Source organism: Furipterus horrens, unplaced genomic scaffold, assembly GCF_987537825.1.
Source record: "Furipterus horrens unplaced genomic scaffold, mFurHor1.1.pri manual_scaffold_4, whole genome shotgun sequence".
Lineage (NCBI taxonomy): Eukaryota > Metazoa > Chordata > Mammalia > Chiroptera > Furipteridae > Furipterus > Furipterus horrens.
The window spans coordinates 65,738,137-65,750,798 of NW_028327174.1; the positions used below are offsets into that span (position 1 = coordinate 65,738,137).

Below are 12,662 nucleotides of genomic sequence, written 5' to 3' on the forward strand. Positions count from 1 at the left end.
ATTATATCTGCTATAGTTCCTATTTTTATAGCTGTTTACAGAATCTAATTTAATAATCACAGATTCCTTCTTTCACTATTCATTCCATTTTTCCTTTACCCTATGCCTGCCCCTCCATTGGATAGAATTCATCACCTGGTAAATTGATTTAAACCCTCACTCCTATGAAAATGGAGTTCTTGATCATCCTGTCTTTTGGGGGTTGATGCAATTTTCTGTTAATGAGTATATCGAGCAAATTGACAAGACAATCCAGCAAATCCCCCTAGTCCAGTTACAGTTTATTTAGCCTCACTGTGTAGCAGTAATGCCATTTCCTCTTGGAGATCAGGGCCAGTTATTTCAGCCTTCGATTATTTCCCAAAAGTAAACATTCCTTGAAAGATGATTATAAAGGTAAAGTTGCTACAGCTGTGGCTACCTCTGAGCCAAGAGGACCTCAGCTTTCAACCCTTGGCATCCCTGCATTCTCCTCTTCTGATAGAAGTGTCTTCACTCAGATCTTAAAATCTTAACCTCTTTTCAGAACAAAATCACCTCTCTGCTTTTAAGTCCCACATGAAGCACTGCATGCTAGTAAGTAATAGAGTGTAAATGAAGGACCAGAAGGAAAATGGAATGATCACTTTTCCTGCTAGTGCATATATTCCATACACACCTCTTATTTCCAGTGTCACAGTAAGTCACACACCAGGTTTCTCTGACTCAACTGCCATCTCTCCAGTGCAATCATCCTCCCTCCCTGGACAACTGCTCTGGCCTTGCTGCTACCCTTGCCCCCTCCCACCCACACACAGAAACACACACAGTAGACCTACTCTCTATGCAACAGCCACAGTGATCTTTATAGAACATGAGTCATATCAAGTCTTCCCCATGCTCAAAACCCTCCAGTAGCTTCTCATCAGTCCTGCATTATGGTTAGTATCTCAGGGTGCTGTGCCTTACACAGTCCCACAGTTTAGTCTTCTTGAATACATGGGTGCTGCCATGGGCTTCTGGGAGAGGAGACACCCAAGTCCCCTGCCAATGGCAAGAACATAAGCAATGTTGACAGCACCTGCCAAATGTTAGCCACTGCCACTGATGAAAAATAAAATGCTACCACAGGTGTCAATGACTATGTCAAGACTCCCTATGAGGAATTGGGACTGCCTCATAGAGCTGACAAATTGTCAGCACTGCCCTCCAGAACTGAAGAAGATCTTGGCACCTTATGCCTTGTGTTCATTTGCATTCAGGATGTTTAAATCTCTGTATTTCAGATTCCTTGCTCTAGGATGGAAATATTCATAAATCCAATTTTAAGGGTACTCCTCCATTAATGGTTTCATTTCTAGAAGACTGATCAAAAACAAGTAGAATACCAAATTTTGCTCAAGGCATTACACTGAGACTCATTTGGAAGAAGAGAGGAAAGAGTCCTAAACCCCAACTTGCCCAGAAGTAATTTTAATTCTATCATCCCTGAAGCTTAGCTCTGGTACCTCTCAGCATTCAGACCCCATACGCAAAGTATTAGTTCTGCTTTAACCACAAGTGAACTTACAAGTTATATACATGCTCACCTATTGCCACCAGGTTTAGCTTAATCCCACAGGAACTTGGCAAACAATTGGTGAACGACCTGAAGGATAAGCCCAGGGTTCCTCATTTTATTTTTAAAAGTAAATACTTTTAAAAGTCAGTTGACAACTGACTTTCACCTTCTATGGAAAGACCTATACATTCTTCAATGCTGGTACCATTTGTTCATTATTCTAGATAGAACAAGTCCAACTTGTATCTCTATCTCTTCGCTCTCTTCTATGTACCACTGTACAAAGTTTGAAGATATACAGCTTTCACTCTCTCTCTTCAGTGTGCTTCATAATATCTTGCTCATCTTGCACACAGAAGACTTCTCTATGAGTGCTAACCTCCACTGGTAGATAGACTCCCTCAACTTAGTAAGCTTCCCCTTTACTTTATTTCCTGATTTACAGGAAAACTGGTAAATGCCCTCCCTAATAAGCTTGAACTAAATCTAAAACAGTTCACCTATAGCAACTGAGGCTCCATATATTTCTTCCAGCATCACTCCTTCTTTTTATCCACAAATTGCTAATGATTCAGATGGATTCTTTTTAATTTCTTACCTTTTTATCTCAGAATTACACACTAAATCAACAGAATAAGTCTATATAGGCAATATAGCAGAGAACCCAGAAATCAGATAGACCAAGCTCAATAAGAATCAACTACTTATAGTTACACAATGTTTTTAACATGACTTTGATTCAGTTTGCTTATCTGTAAGATGGGTTAATACTAATAGCCATCTCATTTGCTAAGACTGAAGAATAAAGTCAATTATATGAATTTCTTGGCTCATTTAGCAATTGGAAATGATTAGATGATGATGATGATGATGATGGAGATGATGATGATCTGATGACAACAATAATATGAGAGGAAAAATGACAAAACTACAGATTTAAAATATCAAAGTATTTATTAAGTTTAAATAGACATGTTATAGAGCCATAATTATTTGCCAAAAATATTAATATTAGCCTTATACTTAAGTAGAATATATCATGATTCTATAAATAAATCTATATTAGTGAAATGATATAAATAAAATGTGTACTTATAATAATAAATAAATTCATAAAGTACTAATTATAAAAAGAAAGTTGTTTACATCCTTTTTCCAAAAGGAATGGGAAGTGAATTTTGTAAGAATAAGCAATTGCTTAAAAATAAATTTCTGTGTATAAAATGCCTACTACAATAAAACATTAGCAATAAATATCATGCTTGCAAGGGCTACCTTCTAGACTTATGGACACAAGTGACATTGTTCTCTTTTTAAGCTAAATAGGTATTTACTTATTTGGAATCTACCCATGATTGTGGAGTTGGTCTTCACATTTTCCTTTTGGAAAAAAAAAATCTCTGGGGATCTTATTGTTATTTTCAACAGGCAAGAAGTGTTATTATCCATTTTCCAACTTTGCTGTGATCAAATGCAGGCATTTCTCAAGGACATAAACAGCAAATCTAGTTCTCCAATTGCTTTGATCTCACCACTCTCTCCAAGCTGTGAAAATAAGCAAACACAAGTATTTGAGTATTTACACCATGTTTTTAAAAGAGGGACAAATTAGAAAAAGATGGCATGGTTAGATTGCTTGAGACAGAAACCAAGTTTTAGCTTTTTGTAAAAGAGTAACAGTAATACTCTTTAGCAAGGATGTGATGATTTGTTAAAATCTTAAAATTATGGCTATCTGAAGTGAGAGGGCACCAAGAGGCACCAGCCTCTGTTGTGCCTCACGCTAATGAAGCTGTTTAGAACCACCACCGAACCAGAGCAAACAGGCAGAAGCTGTGCTGGGGGACCCACAGGGCCACCCATTATGCCTTCATGGCCTACCCCATGGCCCCACAGCCATCTATGACCAATTAACTATTCGTAACAACAGCCTTGAATCAAAACTACACATTTACCAACACATGGGTTTTTTCTGTTCTCATCTCCTTGATAAAGGAAAGGAAACAGGTTTTCACTTTTGTGAAAATACCAAATAAGACCTATTTAGTTGCTTCAATTAGTAGAAAGTCAAATACAGGTTCTACTTCTTCCAAGTAGTGTGTAAATGAATGAGGTTTTCCAACCCAATGGAAGAGAGAACCCCAATTCAAGTCCAAAGCATCCTCTTCTGAAATTCATCTGCTCTATTAAATTCACTCTAGATTATTTGAAGAAAAGCCACAAGCCATCATTGTCCTCTATACTTTGCTGTCCTTTCTCTTGCTGCTTTCTTCCGCCATTTCCCCTTTCCACTCTTCCTTTGGAACAATGCCAAAGGATATTTGTGTAACAATTTTTTAAGTTTATCTTGTCCAACTGTCTTGTCATTGACTTACTATAGTTTGCTCTTTGTTTTTTCCTCCAATAACAGGAAATTTATACCTCCCAAGATTTCCCTCTCATTCCAGACAGCGCTGACCAGTTTTCCTCACGTTGAACTTTCTCTGAGCAACATTTCCCTCTTCTGCCTGTGCCCTCTGGAGTGACAGGGTGGAAAGGCATGAGCTCTCTTTCACGTGGCAATCTAGTCCACATGAGAAAGTTGATTCTCCCAAAATGGAATAAAAGCTTTAAAATCTCTGTGTTCTCACACACATCAGATTTTTCTCTCTCTCACACTTCTTTTGTAAAGACCGCAAAGTCAGCTGACCTCAGGGATTTTCAAACCAGAAGGGCAAAGCATTCTTTAACTATGGCAGGCCAACATGCAGCCCTCCACATCTAAGTAATGGTTCTATGACAAGAGAATTGCTCTTCACAGTGAAAAACTACAAAGGAGGAAACCATTACATTCTTAAATCATGCTTAGAAAGAAATACATTTTGTAAAAAACATAAAGATAGAAAAAAAACGGAATTGTGATTACGCTAAATATTTTATCAGCTAGAGCCTTCATGCTTCTGAGGTTTAACTGTACCTGGCTGCAAGAGCATATGCCACTTTCGCTGCTACTAATCATTCCTCTGGTTTTTGGATGAGTCACAATTGCTAGTCTGAGCCTCCTACAGTTGTTCTTTTCCCCCACATAGGCCACATGACAGAAATATACACTGTAGAAATATACACTGGCTTACAGCAGTTAGATGCTCACTGTCTAAGAATTTGTTGCAGTGGAGAGACTAGAAAGGAAGGGAAAGGCACAGAGGAAGAAAGGATTTCCAGGTCAAACTTTCATTTTACTCTAACAAACCTATGATTAATATATTATTCTATTTGAAACTGTGTAAAAAAAAATTGAGGGTTGTTAACTCTTGCTTTTAAATTCAAATCAATAGCTGTTCAATATTAGATAATCATGATAATTAAATATAAGCATCAATCAACCCAGAAATTTAGCTTATAGTCAAGTCAAGCTCTTTTGTTACGGTTGTTCTGTGTTTATTTCTCCAAGTTTTAAATCATCAAATTAATGGCTTCAAAAATCACTTCAAATAAATTTGTCCCACATGCCCTTTTCTGTTTTTGAAAAAAGAAAAAAAAAGTGTTTTTCCCAATTACACAGACTGTAAGAATTTTAAATTTCCCTAAGAATTAATAATACTGAAACCAGTACATATTGCTGCTGAAAGAATGCCAGCCTGGATGAGATTCAGGAGAAGTGCGTTCTAGCCCAGGCCCTGCCACAGGCTATTCTTGGAACATGGGCTGATGAAATTAGATGTCCTAACTCCTCAGACAATTCTAGAATTCTATAACTTGCAAAATTTGGAAAGTGATTTATAAATATATAGGTGCATCCAAATACATATACACCTAAATGATCAACCTAATGATAGAAGAATCAAGTACAAAAAATTACAACTTGAGGGAATAAAAGAAAGAAAAGAAAAAAAAAAACATTTGTCTCTGCTACTTAATGATTCAGCATTAATAATTATGAGTAGTACCGTTTTCACTGTGTCCTTCAGCTGCTGCACATTTCTGTGGATATGCTGGTCATCACTCTCAATGTGCTACAAAATGAAAACCAGAGTAATTATTTTAACATTGTTGTATTGACACTTTATGAACCTCAATGTCTCTAGCTGAAGTATGTTACAACTCACCTGGAAGTAAAGTTCTCAGCATTTTTGCCCACAATGACCTAGATTTCACCAGTGACCTAAATTTTCTGAGCTCTTAAATTCCCTTGGACACCAAAATCCAGTAATTTCCCTTATATGGGACCTCTCTTCATTTTTGGGAACTCTTACTGAGGTTTAAGTTTGTGGAAAGAGTGGAGTGGTTTATGCAAATTGTCAAGATTAAAACTGTAACTGTACCTCATCCAAAATGCATACTCAGAACAAGAAAGGTAGATAGAACATCTCATGTGAACAGTAGGGCTTCCTCAATAAATACTAGGTCCCCTTTGCTTTGCTCACTTCACTCAAACTTTTTTCATAGTTTCAAAGGTCTAGAGGCATCGAATTCACATGCCTCTGATTCTATTACCTCCCATGACATCAATAGGACAGTTTTTGCCCACCCACCATGGAACATTAAATCTTCCCACTTCCCTCTTTCTCTCTTTCCCATCTTTTCCCTTCATCGGTTTATACTCAGTGGCTTCGTGTCCACATCTAGGCATTTTTCCTTATAGCTCCCAACACCTTTCTCATCACACATAACCTGGGTTGCTTTTTCCTAGGGACAAATGAGCCTTCTATGCACTGTCCTTCAGACCCCATCTATCACCGTAAACCCAAAATGTGACTCAATTAAAGCCAATACAAACACTCTGTGATTACAAATTACTCCTACATTAGTGTTGCTGAGACACTTCTTACTGCCAGCATTGGGAGGGGGGCAATGAGGATTGGGGGATGGGGCTCTAAATGGAAGAAAGAGGGAAGGCTGGTAATAAGGAGTGGGTGGACGTAGGCCGAGAGAAGAACTTACACACTGGCTTAGCTTGTTGCTGAGCCTAGCCAGGAAGGGCACCACCTCCTGCATATAGGGCTGGAATCTATCAGACTGGGGGAGCAGCACTTCCTCAAGGGTAAAGTTCAGCACCTGCTTCATCAGATAACAACGCTCATTCATCTGCAGGCAAAAGTGAAACAGCAGGGTCATATTAGGGCATACCCAGAAGACCCAAACCATCATCACCACCACTCCAAATCAGCATGGACGGCAAACGGCCCTGCTAATCTCTACTGTGGCTTACTTTGACTCCATGGAACAGTTTCTCTCCAATGAGACGCACGTCTGTGATGTTATCTGCCAAACTAGCCTGGAAGAGAAGAAAGAACTAAGTGCTTGGACATCGAGGAGACAGAAGAAAGATCTGTAAGTACAGATGTACTTTATCCTCTCTCCAAAAGGCAGCCCCATGAAGACTGAGGAAAGAATTGGAGGTGTGTATGAGTTTAAAATAATGCACAGTGGAGTACAGGAAAAATGAACAGTCAAGTGGGTACTACATGGCTCCTTTTGGAGTAAAACTCAATGTACAGATTTTAAAGGCCAAGATGGAAGATCTTCTGATAAAGCCTAATCCCCAAAGAGTCTATGAACAGACAGAACATGATCTCTGGCCTACCAGTAGAGATAAATGATGGGTTTTTAAAGATCTTAGATGTGTTCTGCAGAAAAACTTAAGAACTATTTGGGTTCCAAGTAGATAAGATATGAAAGAAAGAGGTTGAGCTGAGTACCTCCTTAGCCAGCATGAAGGTGCGGTTGGTGATATAGGGCTGCTGGAAGACGGACCCGTGCAGCCTGCAATGGGACCTGACGGGCACGGCCGCTCCTCCCTGCACCAATAGGGCAACGACAAGAAGGCAGCTGGCAGCGAGAGTCCCCATAAAGAAAACGTTCACAGATTTCTGCAGGGCGGCCATTCCAGACAACTCTAACTCGAGCAATTGGCAGCTAGGGAAGAAGAACCTGGTATCAGCAAAGCAAGAACATAGAGGGAAAAATTAAGTATCAAGAAGTATCACAACAAACAAACCAATCACACTAAGTTTGCTGAAATACTTACCTGTTTCAATGATTCTGCTTGTGATGAAAAGGTAGAAGCTGCTGCTTTTATAGCCCCGAGGACATCAATTTTTTTTTATTGTAAAAAAATATGACATCAGCAATTATCTAATTTCCAGTGTTGCCTTCTGAGAACTACCTAACCACCATGGGAGGCCACAAAACGCCACCTCCTATCCTTCCCACCTTGATATGCAAGAGTTTCCCTAAGACGTCACTATTAGGTCCCGAAGCGTGCTTTTACAGGTAAATCCTAGAAATTTTGTAAACCTGACATACTTTTCAAAGACAACAATTGCTTTGTCTTTATAGATTCCAGGTTTAGTATGATATTTTTTGATTTCTTATAGTAACTGAGTAAGAATTTTGGTCACCGACTCATAGATTCTTATCTCATTAGAAGTGATCAGAAATAAAGACCTATATCTTATATCCTCTGCTTTAAAATGAATAGTAATGACATCTTGGAGATAATTCAATTCTTTAAAATCGTCGTCGTCGTCGTCGTCGGCAGCCGTCCGTCTCGAGAGACGATGGCGTAGCTTCTTGAGAGTCTATCTGCACCGCCGAGAATGACTGTGCAGTCCGATTCGGGAGTGACAATCCCTGCCACACATGTTACAGGTGAAGGCAGATGGCTGTTGTTGCTGCTGCTGACGCTGCTTCCGCCTCGATCTTTTCTGGACCGCCTCCTCGTTGCGCGCAGCCTCCGCGCGTGACGTACCTTGCCTGACCGCGAGCCTCCAGGCTAGGCGGTCGTCTGCTTGTACTTCCCATGTGTTGAGATTGATGGAGCATTGTGTCATGTCCTTTTTGCAGATGTCTTTGAACCGCAGTTTTGGGCGCCCTGTCATCCTCTTGCCTTCTGCTAGCTCGCCGTAGAGGAGGTCTTTGGGGATACGGCCTGCATCCATTCTTTTGACATGGCCGAGCCACCTGAGGCGTCTCTCGCTAAGAACTGCATGCAAACTGCACATATTGGCTCGCTTCAGCACCTCGGTGTTGGGGACCTTATCCTGCCAGGCGACATGCAGGACGCGTCGCAGGCACCTCATGTGGAAGCTGTTGAGTTTCCTTTCGTGCCTTGCGTAGGTGGTCCACGTCTCGCTGCCATAGAGGAGAGTGCTGAATACGCAGGCTTGGTAGATGCGCAGTCTGGTTTTCTCAGTGAGGCTGGAATTGTTCCACGCTCGCCGGTTCAGTCTGGCCATAACTGTGGCTGCCCTGGCGATTCTCCGGTTGACCTCCAAGTCGACTGACAGAGAGCTCGAGATGGTGGACCCGAGGTAAGTGAAGTCGTTGACAACCTCCAGGGTGTATCCGTCGATGGTGATGCATGGGGGAGTCCCCGTGCCTTGAGCCATAACATTCGTCTTCGTCAGGCTGATGGCTAGTCCGAACTCCTTGCATGCATGGGAAAGGCAAGTGACTAGCTGTTGGAGTCCCTCTTCGGAGTGTGATGTCAAAGCTGCGTCGTCGGCGAAGAGCATCTCACGGATGAGCACCTCTTTGACTTTGGTCTTGGCTCGTAGACGGGCCAGGTTGTAGAGCTTGCCATCGGATCTGGTGTGAATGAAGACACCCTCGCTGCAGTCCTTAAAGGCGTATTGGAGGAGCATGGAGAAGAAGATTCCGAACAGCGCAGGCGCGAGGACGCAGCCCTGCTTTACTCCGCTGCTGACTGGGAAGGCCTCAGAGGTTGCGCCGTTGTAGGACACCGTGCTGTGCATGTTGTCGTGAAAGGACATGACCACAGCAAGCAGATGTGGTGGACAGCCAATCTTCCGTAGCAAGCTGAAGAGTCCGCTTCGACTGACCAGATCAAACGCCTTCGTGAGGTCAATAAAGGCGAGGTAGAGTGGTTTATGCTGCTCGTGACACTTCTCCTGCAGCTGGCGTAGGGAGAAGATCATGTCCACTGTTGAGCGGCCAGCTCTGAAGCCACACTGGGACTCTGGGTAGACGCGGGAAGCAAGGGTCTGCAGGCGGGCAAGAGCGACCCGGGCGAATACTTTGCCGACGACGCTGAGGAGAGAGATGCCCCGGTAGTTGTTGCAGTCGCTGCGGTCTCCTTTGTTCTTGTACATGGTGATAATGTTGGCGTCTCTCATATCCTGGGGGATGTAACCCTCCTTCCAGCAGAGACAGAGTAGATGGTGGAGCGGCTGTAGCAGGACTGGTTTCCCGCTCTTTAGGATTTCTGGAGGGATTCCGTCGCTTCCTGGTGCTTTCCCGCAAGCGAGGCGGTCGATGGCTTTGCCGAGCTCTGCCGCAGTAGGTGGGGTGTCTAGCTCCTCCATGACTGGTAGGTCTGGGATGGCGTTAAGAGCAGTGTCTGTTACGGTGTTCCTCGTTGCGTACAGCTCGAGGTAGTGCTCGGTCCACCGCCGCATTTGCTGTTCCTGGTCAGTGATGACCTCACCTGTCTTGGACTTAAGGGGGGCGATCTTGGAGGGGATTGGGCCTGTTGCCTTCTTGATACCCTCATACATTCCTCGTGCATTGCCTATATCGGCGGCTTCCTGAATGCTTCTGCACAGGTTTAGCCAATAGGTGTTGGCACAGTGGCGGGCGGTCTTCTGGACTTTGTTCCTGGCAGCCCGTAGAGCTTGAAGTGTACTGGGAGTGGGCGTGACCTTGTAAGCCAGCAGGGCCCTCCTCTTAGCCTCGATCACGGGTTCCATTTCTTCCCAGTGAGCCTCGTACCAGTCAGCGTTCTTCCGCTCTTTCTTCCCGTAAGCAATAATGGCGGAGTTGTATATGGCATCGCGGAGACGTGGCCAATTGGATTCGATAATGTCATCTGCCGCCACTCCCTCGCCGAGTGCATCTTCCATCTTGTTGATGAATTGCTGGGTCTTAACTGGGTTGCTGGCACAACTGGTGTTGATGCGTGGGCGACCCTTCATCTTGGAGTGGTGCAACCTCTTCGGCATTATGCGCACCTTGCTTACCACGAGGGCATGGTCCGTGTCGCAGTCTGCACTGTGGTAGCTGCGGGTGAGGAGGGTGCTGCCAATATCCGTTCTTCTGGTGATGACGAGGTCAAGCTGGTGCCAATGACGGGAGCGGGGGTGCCTCCATGACACCTGGTGGATCTCTTTGCACTTGAAGAATGTGTTTGTCACGCACAGGCCGTGGTGACACAAAAGCTCAAGCAGTCGCTGACCATTCTCATTGATCTTTCCTCTCCCAAAGTTTCCGAGGCAGGTGGGCCAGGCCATGTGGTCGGCTCCTACTCTTGCGTTGAAGTCTCCAAGGAGATAGAGAGCGTTACTTCTGGGAATCTTGGATAACGCTTCGTCCAGTGCATGGTAGAACTGTTCTTTCTCTTCGGTGGTGGCGCAGAGGGTTGGGGCATACGCGCTAAGAATGCTGACTGGGTCGAAAGTTGTTGACAATCGGAGGGTAAGTAATCTCTCTGTGCCTCCTGTGGGTGGCTCTATGGAGTTAACAAGCGTGTTCTTCACAGCGAACCCAACACCGTGCTGTCTTGGTTGGTCCGGAGACTTCCCTTGCCAGTAGAAGGTGTAGTTGGTTTCTCTGATAGTTCCGTTGTCGGCCAACCGGGTCTCCTGTAGAGCCGCAATGTCGATGTTTAGTCGTGCCAGTTCCCTATCGATGACAGCGGTTTTCCTGGCACCCTTGATCCACGGAAGGTCTGCAGTAAGTCCGGGGCACATGGTCCTGATGTTCCAGCTAGCGAGGCGAAGAGCCGGAGGCTTCTTTCTTGTTGTTTGCTTGGAATTAACTGGTGCGGGTGTTTTGTGGCCCACTTTTCGAGAGGCGCCTCTCTGATCCCCACGCACCCAGTGGGGCAGGCGAGCCATGGCGAGACGGTAGCTGTCCAGTGAGGTGCGATGACCTCTCCCACCGTCAGAGGAGACCCCTGGCGCTCGTTTCCTTCGCCAATCGGATGAGCTTATAACCGGTATCTGTCTCCTCCCGTGTTGAGTCGACATCTTGCGATGACGCTGGAGTGTCCTCTCAAGTGAAACTGAAGCTACAGAGCCTGGGCAGGGTGATATGGAGGGTCTGCTGTTGCCCATGCAGCAGACCCCCCCTCTCTTCGCAGCTGAAGGGTCCAAGGGAAAGACAAAGTCAATACAGCTTGGCTTCAGGTGCGCCGCAGGAGTTGCCGGTGTTGACTACAATGTCAAACCGCCTTAGGGACTCCGGCTCCGGATTTTCTGTCGGGGTTTACTCCCTTAGCCTTTCCCCTGAAGAGGTATGCCGCAAGGCAGCGGAGGTTTTTTGGGGTCAGAGTTTTCCTTCTTCTTCTTTAAAATAATTTTTCTTATTTTTAATATGCTAAATCCTGAAGAAGACTTACATTCTGAAAATAAAAGTGTTGGTTAATCTAAGCACTGTTTTCTTCCTGTTCTTTTTTTTTTTTTAAGTGATCATAACAATTCTGGCATAAATGCAAATATATCTTAAATTATTTTTACTCAATTAAAATCAACATCAATTTAAGTTTGGAGATATCGGTGTTGAACAATCTTATTGCTATTTCTCATAACATGCAAGTAAAGAATACAGGGATATAGTATTTTCTTGAAATTTTACACTTTCTAAACCACACACAAGTCTCAAGCTAATACTTCCAATAATCTTGTAACAATTTTTAGTATATATATGGATGTCTGAAGTAGAGACTTTGGCAATATAGTGACTACATGTTAACTTCAAATTATTAAAAATGCTCGACCTCTAAATAACACATGAAATCTAGACAGGAAGCCCTCCCAATGGGTGGGAGCAGGGGCCAAGTGCACCTGTCTATTGCTAGAAGGAATGTGAATTTCTGAAAATTTGTTCAATCAGATTTTTCTCCTCACAACTACCAAAGATGAGAAAAGTTGAAGAATGCAAGAAGGAAGTAATCATAGAACCTTGAGCATGTTGTGAGATGGCACGTACCTAAGTGAGGGGCCACGGTGGAGAGAGAGAACAGCCTGCGGACACAGCATTTGGGATGGTGGCCTTAAGAAAATGATACAAAAGGGAAGAGTAGATAAAAACCAGATTTGTTCCAAACATTTTCTTGGGGTTGTTCATGAGCCCAAGATGGGGAAACTCTTTTTCATCCAATTTCCTATTTATAGATGATATG

General features: G+C 43.5%; 1 protein-coding gene across 1 annotated transcript; it reads right to left on the bottom strand.

Annotated features, from left to right (window-relative positions):
- Positions 1-2,759: 2,759 nt before the first annotated feature.
- On the bottom strand, positions 2,760-7,404 carry IL22 (interleukin 22). Its single transcript, XM_090275642.1, has 5 exons — positions 7,219-7,404; positions 6,729-6,794; positions 6,461-6,604; positions 5,467-5,532; positions 2,760-3,085 (listed from the first exon to the last, which is right to left on the bottom strand). Exons 1-5 carry the CDS (start codon positions 7,402-7,404, stop codon positions 3,008-3,010), a joined length of 540 nt encoding a protein of 179 aa, XP_090131768.1. The 3' UTR covers positions 2,760-3,007.
- Between the last annotated feature and the right edge of the window lie 5,258 nt (positions 7,405-12,662).